Below are 22,742 nucleotides of genomic sequence, written 5' to 3' on the forward strand. Positions count from 1 at the left end.
TTCAAGAGACAACTGATTCTTACCACCTTGCAGCAAGAAACACACTTGAGTATCAGACATCCAGCTGGATAGCACTTGTGACCTCCTAGAAGTACTAATACATGTCAAACAGAACTGCTGGCATCAACACACTGTCACCATAAACCACTGCTGGGTTTATCAAATACCTTTGGTTTCTTGTAGCAATCCATCAGGCCTGCAGGCACACACTGCTGTGCAGACACTCTAATCTTCAATGTTATCCCTAACACTTAAGGCAGAATCCCACAGCATGGTTAGAAGCATTCCCTACAAGCCACCCCAAGAAAATGCATGGGCTGCTTTGTAGGAGAAGCACCAGCTGCTGTTGCTTTGCCTGCAGGTTCTCCAGTGAGTCACTGCACCTCAGAGCATGCAGGCGCCCACACGGTGCCACCTCAGACCTGGATTCTCCTAAACCAAAAGAAGATGCACAGTTCTCTCTGAGAACCATCTAACACATTCTGGAATTATTTCTAGACCACCAACAAAGCTGCTGGGGAAAAAGGGGAGCAGTGTTGTATTACAAAGCTTCTGCTCACAGTTCCTGTTACTGGTTATTGGACGTCATTACCGCTCTTGTAATGATGGCAGCATAAATCAGCAGGCAAAGGCTGAATAGAATGTTCTACCCTTGTCTCCCTGATGAAAATTCCTGTCCAAAGAAGGGATAAAATAATATATTTGTTTTAAAGAATCACTTTTTCCCCCGAGTTTATTTTGGTTTAATTTAGCAGAATGCATAAAAGAGGGATAAAAAAAAAATTCATAAAGCCAAGAAAACCACAAAATCCCCTTAAAAAATGAGATTTATGTTCAAGTTTGAAATGGCATAAACAGACACTACAAAAATCATTCTCTGTTCCAATCAGAGTCATAAAAATTGTCTTAAAAATTATAAGGCTGTAAAAATTGAAGATGACTGGTTCTGCAGCTCAGTTGGCTTGTGCTAACTTAGTGTTTGGGTGAAGTTGGCACTGTGGGTTCTTCCTGTACTGCCTGTCCCTTAGGCTGGCTCAGACAGGTCACAATGACTGCAAGAGGGAAGCAAGTCCATGTGGCTGCTCCCCCAAAGTGTGCAGCATTCAACCTGACCCCAAATGCAATGCCAGGGGACAGAAGGGATCACACAGACACCTCCAAAGCAATGTGCCTCTTGCACTGGCTGGTGTCTAAGGGAAACTTCTCATCACAGAAGGGGAGGGATACTCTCCAAAGCATCATTTCGCACATGAATGTCTGCTGAGATGGAAATCATCTTTAACCATATACTGGGGAATGCAAGAATCTGTGAGAATCTTATTTTTCTGGCTACACTGAACTGGGCATTATATCAGCCCATAAACTACCAAAAAAAAAAAAAAAAAAGGCTAAATTTTCATCATCAAGCTGCTGTAGCTGCAACAGCACAAACAGAAAAACACAAGCCAGAATGGCTTTTATCCCCTGTGTGAGGAAGACTTTTGACCTGAGCAGGGCAATAACAGCCCTGCACCCCCAGAGAACACCAATTTTTCCCTGCAGCTGTGTCCAGCTATGTCCATGCAGCATTGCCCAGCTGCCCGGGCAGCTGCTCCATCTCCCATCTCCCACCCATAATTCAGATGGATGCTTTTAACAAACTCTTATTTACACCAGCAGAATATAAATCCCATGCATGGGGGTGGGCACTGCCCCAAGCAGAGTCTCACCAGGGATGGCTGCTGGACACAATATTTATCCCAGACACCCAGAGCCTGCAGCAGTCATCCCTACAGGGGTCTGTCCCAGCAGTGCTGCCAAGGCTCATAATGGGAGAGGCATTTGTCTTTGTCCCTCTGGCCCAGCCCTGCTATTCTTTTATGTACCTTTTCATCTAGGCAGCAGGATCCAGCATTCCAGTGTAAGGGAATCCCTCTCAGAATGAGGGTTATGCTCCAGTTGTGCAGGACTTCACAAGGACAGTGAATTCAGACACTGCAAAAATCATCTCTTTTCAATTATTTTGGAAGTATGGGGGAAAACAACACCTACTGGAGCTATGGAGACTCATCCCTGCCTCCAACATCACCTGCAGTGTACAGAGGAGAATGAGTCCATGAAGATGTGGCTGCAGGTCAATGACTGAACTCTGACTTTGTTGTGTGTTCTGCACAGGTGGTGGGATTTGGCATGTGAAGCATGACCCTAATTCAGGGAATATACATCCCCTTCTTTTCTCAAGAACCAGGCTGGGGAAGGAGTAGAGGCAGTTTGCACACACACACACACACACACACACACACATATATATATATACACATATATATATATGTGTGTATGCTTACATATAGACACACATGCATGCACATGCATGTTTATGCTTTAAAATATGCCCAGAATAAAATACAGTTGTCTGAAAAAATTACTAATTTTTCTCTCCCTTATAGCAGCTGCCAATCCAGCACCAGGCATTCCCTCTTTCATATAGAATTCAGTAAACATATCAATCCAAATCCAAGAGCCATAGCCAAGGTATCAATAACAGTGACATATTATGAAACTTTCATTCCCTTTCCCCCTCCCCTTCTACCCCAGTAATAACTGTCAGGCGATCCTGGCAATTTCACAAGCATAGCAATGATTCAGCTGGCAGATTTCAGTGGATTATTGTGGCCAATTTGGAAAAACACTCTAATAAGCATTACTTTCCAGAAACCAATATAAATCTGGAAGAGGGGATTATTAAACCCAGGGAAACTATAACAAAAGACATTAATTGCATTTTTGGAAGGAGCTTTTGAATTAAATTATTACCTGCTAGTTTATAAGGAAAATATATAGATAAACCCCACTACCGTGACAAGAATTTATTTATTCTGGCCACATATACCATAGGAAATTTACATACCAACACTCTGCTCATTTATGGCATTATATAAGCATATGTATATTTTCAGACAATTAGGATTATGTTGTTTACTCTCACATCCACACATATGCACACAAGTGATGGTAAGTAAAGCAAAAGATCAAAGGTAGGAAGGATCACAATGAATTCCAAGCCATGTGTTTCTGTATTATTATACATTTTAAGCTTTCTAGACAGCCTTACAACAGAACAGAGCAGTTTCTTAAAACTACAGGATAAATTTCTTAACTTGGATAAATTTCTCTAACTTGCTGCTTACATCTGTTTTTTAAAAATCACCATCCAGCTCCAAAGTCTGTTGAAGTACATGAGGAGCTTTCTCTTGACACCAGTAAATGCTGGATCAGGCCACTAATACAGAAAGATTAATCACTGCCTCTAATGTCTGTGTTTTTGGGAATTGTGTGAGAAGAACGATGGAACAACCACAAGCCATTTTGGAAGTTCCAACACTAAATGACTAAAGGATTCATCCCACTGTTAAATAACAGTTTTGAAAACAAAATAATGTATTCTTACAATAATATGATGTAACCTCTGATTTTTTTATTTTCCCTTTGCAAGACCGTTAGCTTGTATACGTGTTCTTCACATTTCGTCTGTGTTCTCCTTTTATTTGTCTTTCCAAACATGGAATGAGTAATTCTGGAAGTAAAGGACACACTCTCTCCTTTGTCACTGAACTTTAATTCCTCAAAGGCAGCAAAAAGGTAGTGTGATGAGCAAATATTTGAATCACAAGGGATCTATACAGCCACAAAAGACTGAAAATGGTCACAAAGACTGCATTTGTTTGGATAACTCAAAAAACCAAGAGCTAGGGTCTGACACTCCATTATTATTAATTAATAGACCCAGAACAAACACAGGAAGCCAAGCTCCAAAACAAATACTGTGTAGGACACTGCTGCTCAAACCCAAAATACCAGCCAAGGAGGCAACAAGATCAGAAATATCCAAACAAAACACACTCGGGGCCTGTGGCTGAGCCACAGGACTCCCACACAGCTACCTTCTGCCTTGCTGAGGGGGAAACAGAGCCCCTGTCCTGAACCCAAACACGATCACCTCCCCTCCTTGCCAAACACCAGCTCTGTCTACCCCATCTCTGGCACTTCCAAGTCTTTAGGCTTCAATTAATGTAAGTGCTCTTCACAGCTCCTTTTCTGTTCTCCACCAGCTCCCTTCAGAGAGTGACCATTACAAAATCTGGGTGAAAAAAAAGAGTATTAGAACTCTCTGCTGACCTCAGTAGTTGCCAAGGTCTCCCTGCAGGGCACTGGGGTCAGACAGCCCCCATGGATGCTCACTTTCCCATAGCTTGTGCCTCCTTGCCAGCTTAAGGTGAGATCATCCAGAGGATACTGATGGGATACAAGTAAAACATGGGCCCTAGCACCACTATCAGTTTTATTAATTCCTGAATTAGCCAATACACTGTGCCAATATATAATAAATCATCCTTTTCCCACTAATTTTTATTCTATTTTTTCATTTCCTGGCTGCCCTAAGACCAAAAATTAAAACAACTTCCATGTGGTAAACTTAGAATTCTACATCCATCATGAAACAGATAGGGCTGGATTTACAAAAGAAGAAAGGATAAAGGAGTTGCTCCTTTTCTTTTCCTTTTAGCACTGTATATTGTTACATTCAGATAAGACATGCCCTCTCCTCTTGTCACTTCTCAATTCCCAAATGACCACCAGGCATGTGGTGTCTGCTGAATTTGAGGAACACTTGGCTTTCAGTGGGATATGACTGGCTGTAACAAAAGGCTCCAATGTCTTACACTGTTCTGCCTTAAACATTGCTCTAACATGCAATTACCATAGAATTCACTGACAAAACAAAGTTCCTGGGTGATTCATGCTGCATATTTTCCCTAAACCTGAGCTAAAACCTTCAAAGCCTCCCAAAGTGAATCACCAGACTGAATCACCCTGTTTCCAAAAGCGTGGGGAGCAGCCCAGAGGTGCTGTACACGGGAGCTGTGGAAAGCACAGCACAGACCAGGATGGGGAATTCATCCCCCTCTGCAGCAGAGCCACTCAGGATCCATGGGAAGGGGGATTGGTTATTGAGCTCGTATCATTCCAGCCCTGGCTGTGCTCCTGCTTGTTTGTGGTCAATGGGAATTCTGCCCCTGCTTTCAGCACAGCTGAAATTTGCCTTTAGGAATTGGCAGAGGCCTGAAGTTTGCAGCTGGGAAAGCTCCACGCAGGTGCATGAAGGATGGAGATCCTGCTCTGCTTGGAGACCAAAGGTGGGGACACTGTGGGGAAGCAGAGGTGTCCCTCCCTCACCAGGTGCTCCAGAGTGGACAGGACAAAGCCAAGTGCAGGTGAGAGAACAGCTACAATTCCACCTGAGAGTGCAATGGCCACTCTGGCTGCACACCCAACAGCAGAGCTGACTTCTCATCAGCAAATTTTTCTACAGTTTTAGCAGAAGAATCAACCCCTTTGCTCTCTGCTCTTCCCATCAACTTCTCCTTCCCTCACACAAGCACAATGACTTGATGGCCAAAATGACGCATCTATAATTTCTACAATAACATTATGAAACAGTTCTCAAAATTTATCAGAACCAGACTCAGGTCATGAATAAAGCCACTGTACACTGATAAATGTTGTAGAGAACTAGGAATGGGGATTTAAAAGCTCAGTGTTCTTCATCCTTCATTATCTAAGTGAAAATTGGCTGCAATAAGTCCTAGAAATTCGACAGTCTAGATACTGTTGTTTACTCGTAACTTCTTTTAAGCTACATTTGCCAGCATTCCATATTTACCATTTTCTTAAGTATACACCAGTGTCTTTGACTGCATGGAAGGACAGGGTTGAAACAAGGAAACATTTCCAGTGCAGCACTGCAACCAAAACCACTCAATTTAATATCCAGGTTTGACAGTCTAAGATGTTTTGTCTAAGGTGAGGTGGCTATTTTGCCCAGGTTTTTTTGGGTTTTTTTTTTGTTGTTGCTTGAAATGGGTTCCTGGGAAAAGCACCACAGATTTAGAATGACACACTGCCATGTTTTAAGGAAAATATGGTTTTGTTTAGGCTACAATTAGATGCTTTCACAATTTGTCTCTGGCAAACCGAGACTGAAAACTCCAGAGTCAATTTGTTTAGTGTGAACTGAAGTAACATCTATCTTAGTAAAGAAACTTTACAACAAAAGAGCCTTCATCATAGTAAGACCTAAGAGCTTTCCCTCTAAAAATGCAGGGCTGCCATGCAATTCTTAACTCACACCAATTCACGAGGCTACGAGCCATGTATTGTCTGGAAGCCATGGGGGTAAATCAAATTATCATGAATGACACTAATGATCCCGCACTTGCCTGAACATAATGCACCTTATACAGTCTTGCCTTTAGGGATTATTTTTTATATATACAATTAGTACAAATGGCTTACTTTCCCTCTTTTGTTGACTGTACAAAGAAATGCACTCAGGTACAGAGTCTGCCTTTCCTGGGTTAATTATGGGAACCAAACCAGCCATGCCTAGCGTGTGAGAAGTCCCCAGGTAATACCTGGGAAAGCCTTGAGTGCAATAAATGGAGGAGCAGATCATAAATGCATAAAATGACTACCCTCTACTGGATGGAGCCAGAGCAGCTGAGCTGTGACAGTGGATCCTCAAAGCCATGATTTAATACAACTCCTTTCACAGTGCCTGGGCTGGGTTTGGGTTTGCACAGCAGTGGATCTAAATGCAGTTGTCAAAAGGAATTCTTGGGCGAGCAGGGTATGCTGTCCTTGGGCAAAGCCAGCATTTCTGCTAAGCACACGTCAATTATAAGCACAACATAGGAAAAAAGTGAAGGTTTTATAATGAGAGAAGAGAACCATCACAGACTTTCAGAAATCCAAATGGTTTCTTTGCCTTGCACTTTTATTTCCCAGCAAAATCAGGCCAGATCCCAGCTGGTAAAAACTGGCAAATTTCCATTAGCCTGTGGGTCATTAACTCTGAAAAAAGGGCAGTTTCAAAACCAGTTTTGTGTATAGTGTTAGTTTCTGTCAGCGTTGCTATAAACAATCAAAATTGAAAGTCTCTGGTATGACTACGATACCCATTTATTTCTATGCCATTCAGAGATGTGTTCCAACCCTGATTTTCACAAAACAATTGACACGTATCAGAAGCTATATCTGACAAGCTGAAATATTCAACCCTAACTTCTAACCTTGCACCCTCCTGTCTACCTGTAAAAATTTATGTCATGGTACCTACCATCACATAAATTCTCCATGGCAGTGCTTTAAGCTGCTAAAGGGAACAACTCATTCAAAATGGCTGGTGCAAACAAAGAGCAAAAAATACAGATTTAGCAGAGATGTCTGCAAAGGATCTGGCTTCTGTCCCTCTGCCCAGGTTTTGTTTGCCACCATCTGCCTGTGCTCCTGTACCTGTGCAGCTCCCACATGCCCAGGGCTCCCTTCCCCATCCGAACACAGACCCAGCCCCGGGGCTCTGGGACACCCAGCACTGCACACCAAACAAGCTGGATCCAGCACCTGAGCTTCACTGCCTGAATTTTGAGTGAGTTGGACCAGGAAGCTGCAGGTGAAGCTGCTGCTGTGCCCAACAGTCTCTCTCTGCCCTGTTTCACAGCAGAAATAAAGCATCCATGTGTCATGGCACAGTGTTTCTGGCACAAAGCTCCATGAGGTGTGGTAGCTTTCACTGGAATCAACAGTGAGACTTTCCTTCAGGGTGAGGAGAAGAAACTTTTTGTTCTATCAAGGTCAAACCTGGTAAAGGCAAAGCAAAATAAAAGGTACCTTTCTTGACAAATGGACTCTCTAGCCAGTCATCCCCCACTTCACACCTGCCACTGTGAAATGCAAGCACATTTCTGTTTGTGAGAAGGTCTGAGAGTCTGGCCTGGCAGGACAGTGGGGTCCCCAGCTGCAGGGATGCTGAGCACCAGGTGCTCTGCATGGGGACCATCCTCAGCTACCTCATAGCAACATCAGCAGGACAAAAATACACAAATAATACATTCAGAGTGCAGGCATCTGAAGGCTTAAACTGCATCCCTGTGCCTGCTAATGCACTTCCTTCTCTTACACCTAGTAATGCAATAATCTGTGTTCAGAGAGTGGCAGAAATGTGATGTAATTTTGCTTTCAAAATTATTCCCTGCAATTTATTTTCCAATTTTGTAAGACAGCTTATGTTACTCATACAGTTGGGCATCTTCTATTTCCACTACGAAATTATTCCACTCTAAAAGAGACCTCCTCTTTGGGAAACCTTCAGTGAAAAATTAAATTCTCCTTTGCCTGATTTTGCCCAATCACCCCTACTTGTTTTCTATTCTTTCCTAAACAATCCCTCCCTTTTCTTTTCTCCCCACCCCAGCCTCAGTTTAATTCCTTTCATCTTTCCTTAAAAGACAGTCTCTCTGTCCCCTTAATCATTTTTTAATTTCCCATCCTTTAGGCAAGTGCCAAAGATGTTAAAATGAAAAATGGATGCTTGCCATAAAGGAACAGAACTCCTGTAACTCCAAAACAGTTGAAATCATGAGAACTTGCAGGCCATTACCCCATTATGCGAATGGTATTTTTACAGCACTAGAAATGAAGTAATGCAGTTACAAGTATTCATGTTTTAAATGTGCTGTCATTCTAGTGGCCTGGCTACAAGTTGCCTGAGAGGTACTGAGAAAGGCTGGGGGTATCACAGTCCCCTGAGAAGACCCAAGCTTCAAAAAGGTTCCTTGCATTCTGATTCATTTAACTTTGCTCAGTGTTAAAAAAGCCTTTCCTTTACAAAGTCCTAAATTTGCTTCTTTTCACTATCCATCTGTGAGGAGGGATGATGCAGAATCCCTCACCCAGCCTTTTTCCCATCATGTTCACTGTTACCTCCAATACCTCTCCCTCCAAATTCAGCCAAGTCTCTTCACACCTGAAAGTATTCCTGAGTGCCTCCTTTCAAAACCTGAACAGAAATGGTCAGTGATCAACTGAGACAACTTTATCACTTCAGCTCAGAAGCAAGGTGTATGCAGGAGGAGGTTTGCCAATCTGAAATGTAAAACACACCTTATTTATAACCTACCTGGCTAAAAGAATTACTCTGACTAAGCTGGTGTGCCCTGTTCATCTGATGCATGTCTGGTTCCTGGGTGTTGTCAGCTTTTCACTCCTTGGCCTTGAAGACAAAGCATGACCTAAAAATGTTCAGTTGGACCAGAGTACTGTAAACAGGGAACTCTGAGATCACCACGACCATGCAATTAAAAATGTCATTACATCTGAGGATATGCAGGAAGATAAAACCCTGCAAGTAATTGTGATACTTAAAAGTATTTTCACACAATCTGCTTTTTTTTTTCCTGATCTCCCATGTCTTTTCTGAGTGGACAGTTTATTACATGGAGGCAAGTGGGCAACACATCAAGCAATAGATGTGGTTTTGTTGAGAGCACCCCACACAGAGTCAGGTCTACTGCTGTTTTTTGAGTGCAAGCAAGTACCACAAGGTATCTATCTCTTGCCAGATCCTTTCTCCCTGCAGTATTTGAATAGGGTTTTCAGGCATCATGACTTGCACCATTCCAGGAACATCCCCCTGGGCCTTGTTTTATGTAGAGACAGTTTGCTCGAGGCCCGCAGGGAACCAGGTTGAGACTGTGTCTTTGTAAGGAAAGCAGGGTAATTCCTACAGCTGGTGGCTCCTGAGCACAGGCAGACAAACGCAGCCGTACCCAATCTGAAACCAAGGGGAAAAAGAGCAGGATTTGTTTCACATGACTGAAAGGTCCTGACTTACAAGCCACAATGTTGACAATACACCTTTCCTGAAAGCAGGGACAGAGAGGCACTCTCTGGGTGTACTGAAGGATTATTGTAAGGTGGTGCCTGGGCTCAGTGACCCAGATGGCCCCGCCAGTTCTGCCTTGTGCTTTCCTTTTTGTAATACTGCATCTTCCTCACTCTCTCGCTGAAGCAGGGTGCAATCATATCAACATGGATAGAGCAGATTAGTTTTACAAGGTTCCCACCAGTCTGACATCCATCAGCTTTCTAATCTCGTGGTAACACAATCCCCTTTACAAGCAGGCGCTCGCGCTCTCAGGCCGAGGGCTGCAGGTTAAACTGATACCCAGGTCCTGCATTCCACCAGCTGCTGATTGACTGACCCTGTTCCTGACATTCCCAGGGCCTGGCAGCCCTCCATGCAAGGGTTAAAGGGAAGTTGTAAGCAACGGTTCTAAACCACTTGGAAGAATCTCCTTGAATCAAAACCATTTCATAAAAGGCTCTCTGCCAGGCAATAAAATATTTTTTGATGGACTCTTATTTTATCATTACCCATGTAAGAAAAATGTATTGCAAGAATCCCAACACAATTCAGGGAAGTAATCATTTGCAGATTTAGTAGGCATTCTCAATTGGCAAAAATGAAAGATTTATTGTAGGCATGATGAAACAAAGAGCAGTTGTGCAAACTTTACTGAGCTGGATTATGAGAACATGCTTTTTCCATTTCCCACTTTTAAATGCCTTGGATGCAGTTTCAAAAGACAGATCAAGATCAATTATTTAACACTGCAGCTCCACTGTACCTGAGCAGAGGATCTCTTCACACATATGTTATCTGTACACAACAATAAAAGGAGATGGAGGGAAGACACTGATATAGACAGCTACAGCAAACTTTGAAATAAAACTCCTATTGTTCCTTGACTCCACAATCAACCAGGGATGTAAATAGAAAAGTCAGGCACTGACAAATGTCTGTGATTAAATGCACAGCTATTTGAAATGCAGCCATTTCTGATTTACCCAAATACAGAAAATACAGGTGTAAGACAGAACACAGAGCACTGAATTTTCTACAATGGTGACATTTTCTTTGAAAGCCACAGTACAGCTGAATAAAATCACTGTCTTGCACACCTCTACTCATGAGAATAATGTTCTGAAGTAGAAGGGTCTTTCTGGTCAGCAACGGTGCACAGTCTTACACCAACTTTACAAAATACATGAAAGAGAATATACTCTGGGAAGGAGGATGTCTTTTCCTTGCCTTTTCCACCAGACATTTCATGTGTTCTTTACAATGACACCAGTTTAAACAGGGAGAGAAAGCAGCAGAGTAATTTGTCTTAATTCAACTGTATCCAGAACTTGGGCACAGGAGTTTTCATCACACAGGAAACGCTGCTGGCAGGCAAAAGCTTGAAAGAGCTTTGAGATTCTCAGCAGAATGAATGATTAGAGATGCAAAATAGCATTATGGGCACATTAAGTTATTGGCCTCAGTACCTCACCAAGTGATTATTCACCCTCACTGTGCTCCAAAGAAATTTATTTCATTGTACTTGTAAGGAAAAGGAGATCCAAGGTGACAATATCCCAAAGTGCCACGGCATTTCAGTAACTCCATTCCTGGTCTGAGAGGAAGAGGAACTCAACTGCAGAGGTGCAGAGCAGGGCACCTCCAAAACAAACCTACCCAAAACCAGACCTGCTTTTGGAAATAGCTCAGAGTGAGCTGTCAGATGCCAGCAGGTCACATTTTGATATACTTAGCTTAACCAGCACATTGTTTTTTTACCAGGCCCACTGGACTAGTTGCTAAATGAGCCAGTGAAGGTTTCAGAATCTGACCCTGCACTGGTGCAATGATGGCTTTTCATTTCTCATCTGATATTAAAGGCCAACTGCTGCTGGTTTGCCCCAAAGTAACAAACAAATGCATCACATTGAGAACTGAGATAAAACTGCATAAATGACTGTATAAAGTTTTTAATGTGCACTAAATTCCTCTTTCTCCCCCGAGACTACACTATACAGCCTCTCTGTTGCCTACAAATGCAGATTAACATTTTTATTAAATGACATAGGTTTCACTAATAACGAGTATTAAAACGTATTGGCCTAATAAGAAATATTATTAAGTATATCGTTGGCACGGGTTTTAAACAATATTTAATTTTATGGCTTTTTAATTTGACCAAGCCTTCTGCCAGGTGATACAAACTATTTTTCCTTCTTGAGGTTAATCACTGTTCAGAGAGGCTAAATCACTGAGAGTTCTGAACAATTCCTACCACTTTTAATAATCCCCACAGAACACATACAAAGGAATAAAATAAAGCCAAGCACTTAACCTCAAGAACACAAGCACAAATACTTTGCTTAAAATTTTAGAACTTACAAGTTCTGCACCAAGCATCCAAGTTGTCCACCAAATGACAGGATTAATAATATTCCGATGCAAGGGTTTTTTTATAAATTAAATTTCAAGGGGTAAAAAGAAAATTCCTCTCTCATTGCTTGTATATATTATTCAAATTACTGAATGCACCCTGCTTTCCCAGATCTTCTGGAGACAACTCACCCTCCCAAAATGATGCTGGATCCTGCAGAATTATGGTTTTAGGACACAACTGCTGGACACATCTTTGAGGTACTCTTGAGATGTATTAAGGTATTCCTACAGCAAACAGGTATTTCACAATTACATTTCCTGCTCTGTAAAACTTATAACTAGAGTGGAGAATGCATCTGACTAGTTGAGGGTGTATCACTTATCTTTACTACTGAGCAGATTTAAACAGTGAAACCCATGGATGATTCACTCCAAGTCAGGGGAGACAGTGAGAAAGAAACCTGGTCACACTTTTGCTGCATGGAAAATGGTGAGCTACAGAAATCTTGAAGAGTTATTGCAAATGTAGTGCTTAGAGGCTGGAAAGCCTTTCTCCCTTTTTACTCCTCAGATGTGATTATTTGATAAAATCCATTGATCTGCATGGCAAAGAAAGTGATCTTGTGGTGCAGCTGGAATGAATTGGGAGTTAGGAGGCTGCTTGCAAGACATCTTCAAAAGGTGATGCCTCATGAGAGGTTTATGGGTCTGTGCTGAGACTGGGGTTTGAATAAATCTACATGCAAAACCAGGCCACAGCAGAGCTGGAAATAATTGTGAGTGTCTTAATATGAGAAAGAATCACTACTTGCTGAGTCTTATGGGACAAGAGGATAAAGATAAAAACATGGTATCGAGATGTTTTTTGTATGCAAACTGGGCAAAGAAAAGGGAAGGGAGCCTAGAAGAAATCTTCCAAAAAAGACCTGGGAGACACAGGGAGACAGCCTAGAAGTCTGTCTGGCAGCCAGACATGGCAGGTCACAACTAATAAATTTCACTTTTCTAAGCTGGGCATACTTCAGCCCATATTATTTGACAAAGAACATGAATGACTTTGCTTGGTGTGGAGGAGTCCTGCCCATCCTGTGTGCCACAACGGTGCCAGCAGCACAGTCCCTGGGGAGAACCACTTTTAGTACAAAACTGTTCCCTACTTGAGATGTTCTCTTTCAATCAGAGCACTGTCAGGTATTTGTCAAAAGCTCAGTGTTTAGCATTCTGACGAGTATTTGTGGCTTTGCAGGCAAATGGATCATTTTCCTTGTACTCAAATCAGGTCACAGTTGGAATTGTGGTGAAAAATATGTGTTTCAGTAGCCAAATCAGAACACTGAAGAATGAAGAAAAGATAAATCAGTCCAGGATGAGCTGAAATATAATTGTTTGGGGGACTCTACTAACAAAACAAAAACACTGAATAAATCAAATGGGAAAAGCTTTTAAACAACAACAAAAAGAAGCGTCTTTGTTTAAACCTTATTCATACTGAAACAGGAAGTAAAAAATGATGGGTTGAAATACTGAAACATTTCCAAAATAACACATTGTCTATAAAATGTCAATAGTAACAAAATCCTCTAGCCCTGTTCACTGTCCCCCATCACTTCTTTTCCAAAATGAAGGTGACCAGGATTCACTAATGTTTTCTTCTCAAAGCTCTACTGTGATCCTACTGCTGGTTTGAAAAAACTGGTGGAATACCTAATAAAATTTCTATCATGGAGGATGGAAATGAATATCCATGCTTTTGTCACAAAGCTATCTGTTCCCTAAACCACTATCTGCCTATCACCTTACCTTCAGCAGATACCAAGTATTGTTAGTGGAAATTATCCAACACTGTGAGAACCATAATAGTGGCAATTAATTACTATATCCTATGGCAGGGAGTTTCACGGGGGGAGTGCCCCCTGTGTTGTGGTGATAGTACTTCTAATACCCCACTTTGTTTCTTATTTAAAACACTAAACAGCAATATCTACACACAGTCACCAGATCTGCACAAATATATCAGGAAATCTTCGGGATTAGCATGTTTTAAACAGGTCCCAAATTACTCAATTATTTATCAGGTCAAATGAAATTAAACCTTGTGGAATTAAACATTCTTGCAGGATATAAAAAGTCTGTATCTAAAAGCCTCCTCCATGGAAGTTTCATGCTATACCTCTAACTACCATATTCCATTTCTCTGATCTCTTCAGCATCCTGTATAACATTTTTAAGGCAGACAAGCGAACTTGAAAGCCATTCTGGATTCTGGCAGCAACACTTGGAATTTACTTCATTTTAATTTATTTAGATTTACGCAAAAAGAACCCTGGCAGTATGTCAGCCAGACCTAACCCATATCAGACTGCTGGAAAGCAAGAGAAAAGGCAGCCAGTCCAGCTTGCTCAGAGCACAATCCCACCAGGTCCAGCATCCTGTATCACTTTTGTATCAGCCTGATAAAGGACATGCACATCATAGAAGCCCAACAATCCCAGGACCAAACTGGGAGGCTGATAATCTTTCAGGAAAACCCTGGCAGCTCCCCCCTCTGCAGCCCAGCTCAAGGCAAGGTCCCAAGGGCAGTGCAGGGCCATTGCACCGTAGTCATTTGCAATTCTGTCCTGCTGCACTGGAACACAGGACAATCCCACTCACAATGGAATCTGGGCCCAGTAATTTCTGCTGCCTTTGCTCTGCAAGATCTGCTAGTGTGGAGCTTTCCTGTGGACAGACACCAGTTCAAATTCACCAGCTGGTTGGGCATGAGCTGAGAGAGAGCCAAGCCTAAAGCTTGTTGTTGGCCTGCCCTCCAGTGCTGGGACACGCTTAAACCCATTTGTACTGCCCTGGAATCTGCAGTGGGCTTTGTAAACAAACAAACATTGTGTTTCCACAAAACCACTGAATTGCTGTCTACTCCTCTAATCAGAGTGTTTTGAATGCTGACGTTCCTTGACAGTATCGGGAAATGCCATCAGAGACCTAATAAAAAGAGAGATCTCTGCTGAGGCAGCTTTGATAGAATGGATGTTTCCTACTACTGACTTCAAAGGAAAGAAAGTGAGCCCAGTATTACTGTTGTTCTTTTAAAGCACTCCTTTGGCATCAGTGCATGACACCCTCCACTCCAAAAGCTGAAAACACTTTCCAGACTTCCACAACATTCCCTCGAGTCAGGCATGGAAACTCATTGTTTAGGTGAAGTAACTCACAAGTGGATAAGCTGCTGCATGCAGACCCATTTTCCCCACAGATGCAGGGCTGTCCCTGAGACTCCTCTGTAGCTGTAGCCCTGTAGAGATCTCATTTCCCACCCTGCATTGCTGGACACACGCTCCCCATGGACTGCAGACGGCATCAGACTCGCCATCTACTGAGAACAGAGATGCCACACTGGTTTCCTCAGAAACAGAAGCAATAATACTAATCTGCTCCACAGGCATTCATTCTCCTGTACTCCCAATAACCAGGTCGCTGCCCATGAAGTGTTACAGATGCAGCCAAGCCTCCTGATGAAAGCTCTCACACACTCACATCATGTCAAACCAACTGCGTCAGAGACGTGCAGCGAAAAATTAACAGGAAGTTCAGCCAGAGCACAATCTTTTGTGCAATCTGTACAAAAATCTGTTTCACCAGTAAATTACAAATTGTTAGTTTGTGTGAAATGGTGATTGGAACACAAGATCTGCCCTGGAATGCTGGAATTGCCTAAAGACACCCTGAGGCAAGTTACTTATCTTCTCTGTCTCAATTTCCCCATGTTTAATGCAGTACCTATGGTGTCTCAGCCTTAGGGATTCAAAAGAACTGACTACAAACAGCACAGGTGCTGAATTTCACTGTGTACAATACAGCACCCAAATCATTCCATCCAGATTCCTCCCAAACTGAGTATGTTGAATATATACATGAAAAAAGATTCTGCTTCAAAGTCTTGACTCTCTAGGCAAACACAGAGAAACAGGTCTAGAAACACACAGGAGACATTTGTTTCTTTGAAATACAAAACCTAAAGATATTAACCATAAATATTATCCCTGTCCAGCTCCTTTCATGGATGTTACATACATTATGATAGCAAATTTCTATGAACACTAATTACACCTGTAGAAATTACATGAAGATAAATCATTGACCTTGATCCTGTCTGGGGAGGCCCCTGAGCACACATGAATGCAGTGATGGGAACATATTTTCTACTCATTATAAAGCCACAAGAGTACAAGAGGGTAAACTAATAAGCCAAGTACAGATTTGTCCAAATCAAACAATTCTAGACAAGTAAATGAGCAGCTCTGTTTTTACATTTGCAAGTAGAGGCTTAAACCAAGGATGCAATATCTGTAGATCAGCATGCTTCTACTCACCAAAGTATTCGAAGAACTGAAAGGCAGCAAAAGATGCAGCTATGAGAAACTTTTCCTCTTCCTTTTTTTAAAATAAAAACCATTTAAGCTTGCTAATTTTTGCTGTCTCAGACAATCAAAATTCCAATTGTCTGGGACATCAAATCTAAAAAAGCATGAAATTAATCTTCAGAAGTTAAAGTCTTAAAGGCATTGCATCATTATTTTTGTTGGATATATTTTTGATTATAATGCAGATGAACCCCAAATTTAATAAAACTAAAATAACATGAATTAAGTATGAAACATAACAGGATATTGCAAAGAGATTAGGTAGTTTCCTTTAGACTACTTGCAGAGCCCAAGGAAAAACCAAACTGAAGGACACAATGACGAGAAGGCACCACTTAATTAGAATATTTAACAGAATATGAAAACAGAATACTCATAGTACCAGCTCTGGCAATGGAACACAGTGAGCAGAATATGGGCCCAAAACATCAGCAGTGCTCCACAGCAGATCCTGTTTTGCCTGTCGCCTGTCTGTAGTAAAGAAAGAAGCAGGCTTGCTAAATTCAAACCAGCTGCAACAATGAGAGTGTTACAGTTGGACTGAAGGAAGCTTACCTCATGAAAGTATTGTGGAAACTGCTGTTGGAAAGATAATAAAAGGATTAACTGCAGTTTTAGTGAACCATTTACTTTTCAATCAAAATGTCTCATGTATTTCCTGTTCTCAAGTAGCTTGAATTCCAAAATTCCTTTGTCTATTACAGTACATAGTAGCAAAGCCTGTCATAAGAAATTAATAATTTTACATGGAAAAGTACTTTTATGTATGAGGGCGGGGTGCTGTTCAATGTTAGCTTCTCCTGAACAGTTCAATACCTAGTCAGGCAGTAATCTCACAGGCAAGAGAGAAATCAAGGGCTTAAAAAGAAAGTACAATGGGTAATTGTGAACAGCAAAAGAAAATCTCCACTACAAATGCAAGATACACAAAGATACTCTATCAGACCGACACCAAAAACAAAACAAAATCTCAGACTTCTATAGACAGAGAATGAATTGCCTTCTTAATTTGCAGCACAATTATTGCCACATCAAAAGGAAAGCCATCATTTAAAATGATGTGACATCACTGCACAACACAACACTGCACACCAACCCCTGTTTCACGTGGAATGGAATTCACTGGGCAAATAATCCCCACTTGATATTAATAACCTCAAGGAGCTGTGCTGCAGCTTTGGATCCTGCCTCCGCTAGATCAAGCTCTTTTCAGGGTAGAAAAACTAAATTTGCAAAGAAGAGATGGTTTCTGTGTATTCTCTTGGATCCACTTCCCTCCCTGCAGCATTCCAGACTGCAAGGTTTAACACACAATACCTCTGCTGACAGTGGATGGCTCTTCCTGTGGGAAGAGAAGAGTTAACTCCAAGTTGAGCAATATGGAGCTCCCAGTCCTGATTGGGCTGCTCCATGTATGGGAACAACTACAATATCTGCTCCAGTAAAAGAGATCTTTTCTATGCTTACATGCCAAGGCTATATAAATATGACATAAAGGCTGTCTGCAATATCAGATGCAGAGGTCTTTCCAACCTATTCACAAAACCTTGATGTGTTATCAAGAGCTGGCACTTTACTGCAGATGAAATTAATTGAAAGTAGGACATTTTTACCATTTACTAAGATATTTCAGCATTTCTCTGGTTTACCAAGTTTTCTGTAGGAATGGGAATGTAACATTAGAAATCTGCCATACAATACCTTTTAAATATGCATTTTTCAGGAAAACAGACAAGTTCCCTTATCCACAGAGTCTACTGATCTTTCAGTACCACAGGAAACTAATCAGGGCTTCATGTTCTAAGTATGCTTTCAATTTACTTACCTACGCTTTTGTTTGGAAAGAAGCAAACTTGCATTATCCTTTGATAATTGATAAATAAAAGAGATCTATTCAGGGGAAGTTAAACTCTTTTGTAAATCTAGGAAATGTCATTGAGCTACTTCTGGAATAGAACCACTCAGTTCTTGCTTTCAAAGCAAAAAGAAACACATAAGTCTTAGAGTGTTTCCATTTTATCTTGGACAATTTGATGGTATTCTTTAAGTATGTGCACTGTTTCCATTATTTTCTGAGGAAAAACCCACTAAACTGTGCAGACATTAAGATAATGTTTTTCATTTATCCAATGGAAGTAAAAAGATAATCAGGGCAATCAGAGAAAACTTCTCTCTGCAATACATTTTGAATACTCCTGTTTTCTTCCTTTTCTCTTCCATAACCATAGCAGGCCTGCAAGTTTTTTCTACGTTCTTTCCTATTCCTCCATACAAAGCTACAGCTTACCATGGAAAAGTCTGTCATCATCTAACATCCTTACAAGCATTTTCCATTGCATCAAAACAATAAAATAGACATATAGCTGAAAATTCTGCCTATCAGGAACCCCAACCTGCTGCCATAACCATTCCCTTTGTCTGCACTTTTTTGCGCGTGTGCACACGTGCACACGCGTGTGGGTGTTACAAGTGAGACTTTCCAAATTTCATGGCCCAATTTGGAAGCTTATGTCAAACTTGTTTTGCTTCATCTGTTTCAGTCAGGGTCTTGTATCATTGTTGTTTCAAACATGTGGAAAGCTTAATGGAAGTCATTAACTTTTATTTTAGTTTGGCCATATTGTCATCATGGTGGGCAGATGCAGAGATGGTGCTATTCCCAAGATCCTCTTTTTGGAACACTGCTGTTGTTTACATCTTCTTGATCAGAAGAGAACAATGGTTTTTACTTATTTTTAAAGCTCTGTTTCGCAAATTAAAAAAGCCCTAACAACCTTTGAAAATGTAATTAAATATAGTCTTTTTAGTCTTTTAACTGTTTAAAATCCTTTAACAAGTTTCTTTCTTTTGTCTAAACTACATTTGAAGCTTTTGCACTTACAACTCTATGGGTTATTGTTCAGCTGCAGGAATGAGAAGAATTTCATTAGATGTGTTTTATGTTTCTTGATTAAAAATGTCACCCGAGGCTCAGTGACTTTGTTTTACGTTAAGTGACGGCTGCGTGCTTTGATCATCACTTTATTAGTGGTTTAATGAATATTAAAAAAACAAAGCACTGTATTAAAAGTTAAGCTCTCATATAAGGAAACCGAATCCCTTTTCCAAGAACTACAGTATTTCTTACTCAATCATTTCCTTCTAGATTAAGGTTTTCTCCAATTCCCCTTTAGCCTGCTACAGACTAAGTTACAGGAAAGCACAACAATTATACTGGAATAAGATCGAAGAGAGAGCAAGAAAGAGAGAAGAGCAGTTATGTTTCTATTCAAACAAATATAATCCAGACTTACCATGCACTTGTTTGGTTTTTCTCCAGAGTGAACCCTCATATGAATCAGCAGTTTGTAACGAGCATTGAAGGGTTTATAGCGGCGGACACAGCCTGCCCAGAAGCAAGTGAAGTCCTCTCCTTTCCTCTGGTCAATGTGAGTCTTTTCTATGTGTCTGACCAGTTCGTCTTGTTGGTCATAAGTGGCACTGCAGTCAATCCACTGACACACCTGCTTGCCACTGCTGAGGTCCTGCTCATCGGCGTCGCTGGGCTGCAGGGACTTGGGAGACAGGGAGGTGCTGAGGTGAGGCAGCGTCCCCGGGGTCTGGCCGAGCTGCTGGTGGAGGTGGTAAGGGGGAGGCAGCCCCTGGTGATGGCGAAAAAGATCAGCAGTGGAGGAATAATCATCAGCCGGTTCTTGTTTTAAGAAACTCACCTTCTGGGTGCCGTGCGAGGAGTTCTGGTGAGGAAGGCTCGTGCCATTCATCATAAGGCTGAGGCTGCCATTCTCCTCGACTTGCTGCATTTGTATCTGCTCACAGTCACCTCTGTCACATTCAGTGGAAAGAGGTACAAGACATGCTGGAGGGGAGGGAATACTGCAAGGGTTTCCAGGCTGAGAGCAAGACTGGGGCTGAGAGGATTTTTGAGCACTGTGATGACTGATCTCCACAGGATGAGAGGAAATGCCAGCTGAGTTAGCTCGCAGTCCATTCACGCAGGTGACCAGTGACGTCTGCGACGTGCGGATGATCGCTGTAATATCGATTCCTTCGGCTGAAGACGGCACAACAGAGATGCATCTCTTCTTCAGGTTGCTTGTTTGTAGCCTGGCCGAGTGCTGAGGGGTGCCAAGTGACAAAGGACCCAGGGAGGAGCTGTGTTCATTATTAAACAAGTAGGATGAAAGTGAATTTGTAAAGCTATTATTCATTAGGTCTAGTTCAGGATGCAGACTACTGGAAGCTCTCAGCTCCATCCCCTCTGTAATCCTCCTATGTGTGGAAGCCTCAGACAGAACCTTATAATCACTGGGGCATTCTTGTTTAATGTGCTGAGCCGGGTGACTTCCATTCAGGCATGGAGCAGCAGAATCTACTGAGTCTTGAAACCTGGGTGACCTGCAATACAGTTTTCATTAAGCATCACTAACCACCACAGGGTTTATGATTTTTGTACAAGACACAACACTCGTTCAGCCCTGCAGAATGGAAGCACTTGCTCTCTGCTGATGTTGCCTGTCTAATGAAGCAATTACACCAAAAAAATCTGCAATGCTTCCTCTCCAACCTGGGCAAAGACAGAATCACTTTACACAGGATTAATTTGACACACTGGGTTACATATGGAACAGAGAATCTTCACTGCTACAGGCAGCTCATCAATCACGATTGAGACTTTCAATGCATAATAGATTGGGCAAAACAATAGCTGAGAATGAAGTTTGAGAACTTTGGGCATTTCTGAATTATTAAAATATTGTCATTTTCCTCAGAGCACACTGGGGAAATGCCTTGGCATTCTTGTTGACACAAAAAAGGCTAGCTGAGCTTTGCTTACATGTTAAGAGACATGCTTTCCTTTGCTAAATTAAAAAAGGAGCCATATCACTGAAGTAAAAAGGAATACAGCAAGAGAACTGCTTGCTTTCAACCAGCACTCCAGAATCAATGAGAGATCCGCTGAGCATTTACTTCCACAAAATAAAAAATTTACAGCCAGTAAATTTAAAATGGCAGCCTATGTACTCCCATCTCCATTTTTCATAATAAAGAGTGCATGGGACTGTAAATCACAGTTCTGTTTTGCAGAAGTGATTTTTCATTATTTTTCATGTGTGTTGAATCCATTCATTGAGGAAGCAGAACCTTGAGGAACTCCACAAAAGACTTTTCAGAAAAGCACTGCATTAAGAAACATTTCCTCCTGACATTTTCTTCCAAGCAGTTAGCAACTGGTTTATGGCTTAAAATAAAACATTTTATCTCAGCTATAAACATTTACTGTGGATGATCCAACTGTGTGCTTTTTCTTAGGAGCAGAGGGTGTTCCTTACATATCCCTAAAGCATGGGAGGGTTTAACCTATGGCTTCATCGTGCCAGACCAAGGAGAGGAAACAGTACAACTGTGTGCAGGAAAGCTGTACCTGAGCTAATAAACCCTCCAGAGAAGTGCCCCGTGGCTCTTAAGCTGACACGTTCCACTCAAATGAATTTTATGCTTTTATGATGCTAGCACCACAAAAGCTGAAGAAAACCCAGCCATTTGGCAGCTTGTGTGTGACAGCACAGCTAAGACAGGTCTGACACATTTTAAAGCATGAAATACATGTACTTAAAAGTATTTTGGACATTTATACACTAAACTATGAACCTGCTGAATAAATTGCATTTATTTTACACTTTAGATTGTTTTATCACTATTATTTCCATTAATCCATCACTAATATTAAGATGGGAAACTAGGATAACTTCTAAAACTTCTTTGGTAATAGCTCTCCAAAGAACAAAAAGGGATGGAAAAAAATAACAACAATCAAAAGCTTCAAAAATACTTCCTTCCCATGAAATTAAGGTTGTCAAAAACTGGTACCTGTCCGAGGCACAAAACTGGGAACACTGCATTCACTACTGACAGGTTTCTAAGCTCCAACAGGGCTTAATGTAAAAAAACCCTTTAAAATCATGAGAGATGTTAAATTCTCCACCATTCACTGATACAGAACAATCAGATAATTTGTTTTCCACCAGAAAGTTTAAAACAGTACATTAAAAAATTTTAGAGGTTTCCATAAACCATTGTTCGTAATTTCTCCCTTTAGGTTTGCACAGTTGGTCTCTGGATAAACGTAAAGCACCTGTTTCTGCAGATGGCAATTTTATATTTTAAAAAACCAAACCAAACAGCATTCATACATTATTTTTTAACATTTACAGAACCATATGCCTGTA

The 22,742-nt window shown here is 41.3% G+C and overlaps 1 protein-coding gene across 1 annotated transcript in view; it reads right to left on the minus strand.

The window, feature by feature from the left end:
* The window catches only part of GLIS1 (GLIS family zinc finger 1), a 180,161-nt gene that overhangs the window by 71,076 nt on the left and 86,343 nt on the right, over nt 1–22,742 (minus strand). Inside the window, 1 exon segment of the mRNA XM_054638514.2 lies at nt 19,809–20,910. Coding sequence (XP_054494489.2) covers nt 19,809–20,910 — 1,102 coding nt within the window.

Source organism: Agelaius phoeniceus, chromosome 8 (genome assembly GCF_051311805.1).
Source record: "Agelaius phoeniceus isolate bAgePho1 chromosome 8, bAgePho1.hap1, whole genome shotgun sequence".
Taxonomy (NCBI): Eukaryota; Metazoa; Chordata; class Aves; order Passeriformes; family Icteridae; genus Agelaius; species Agelaius phoeniceus.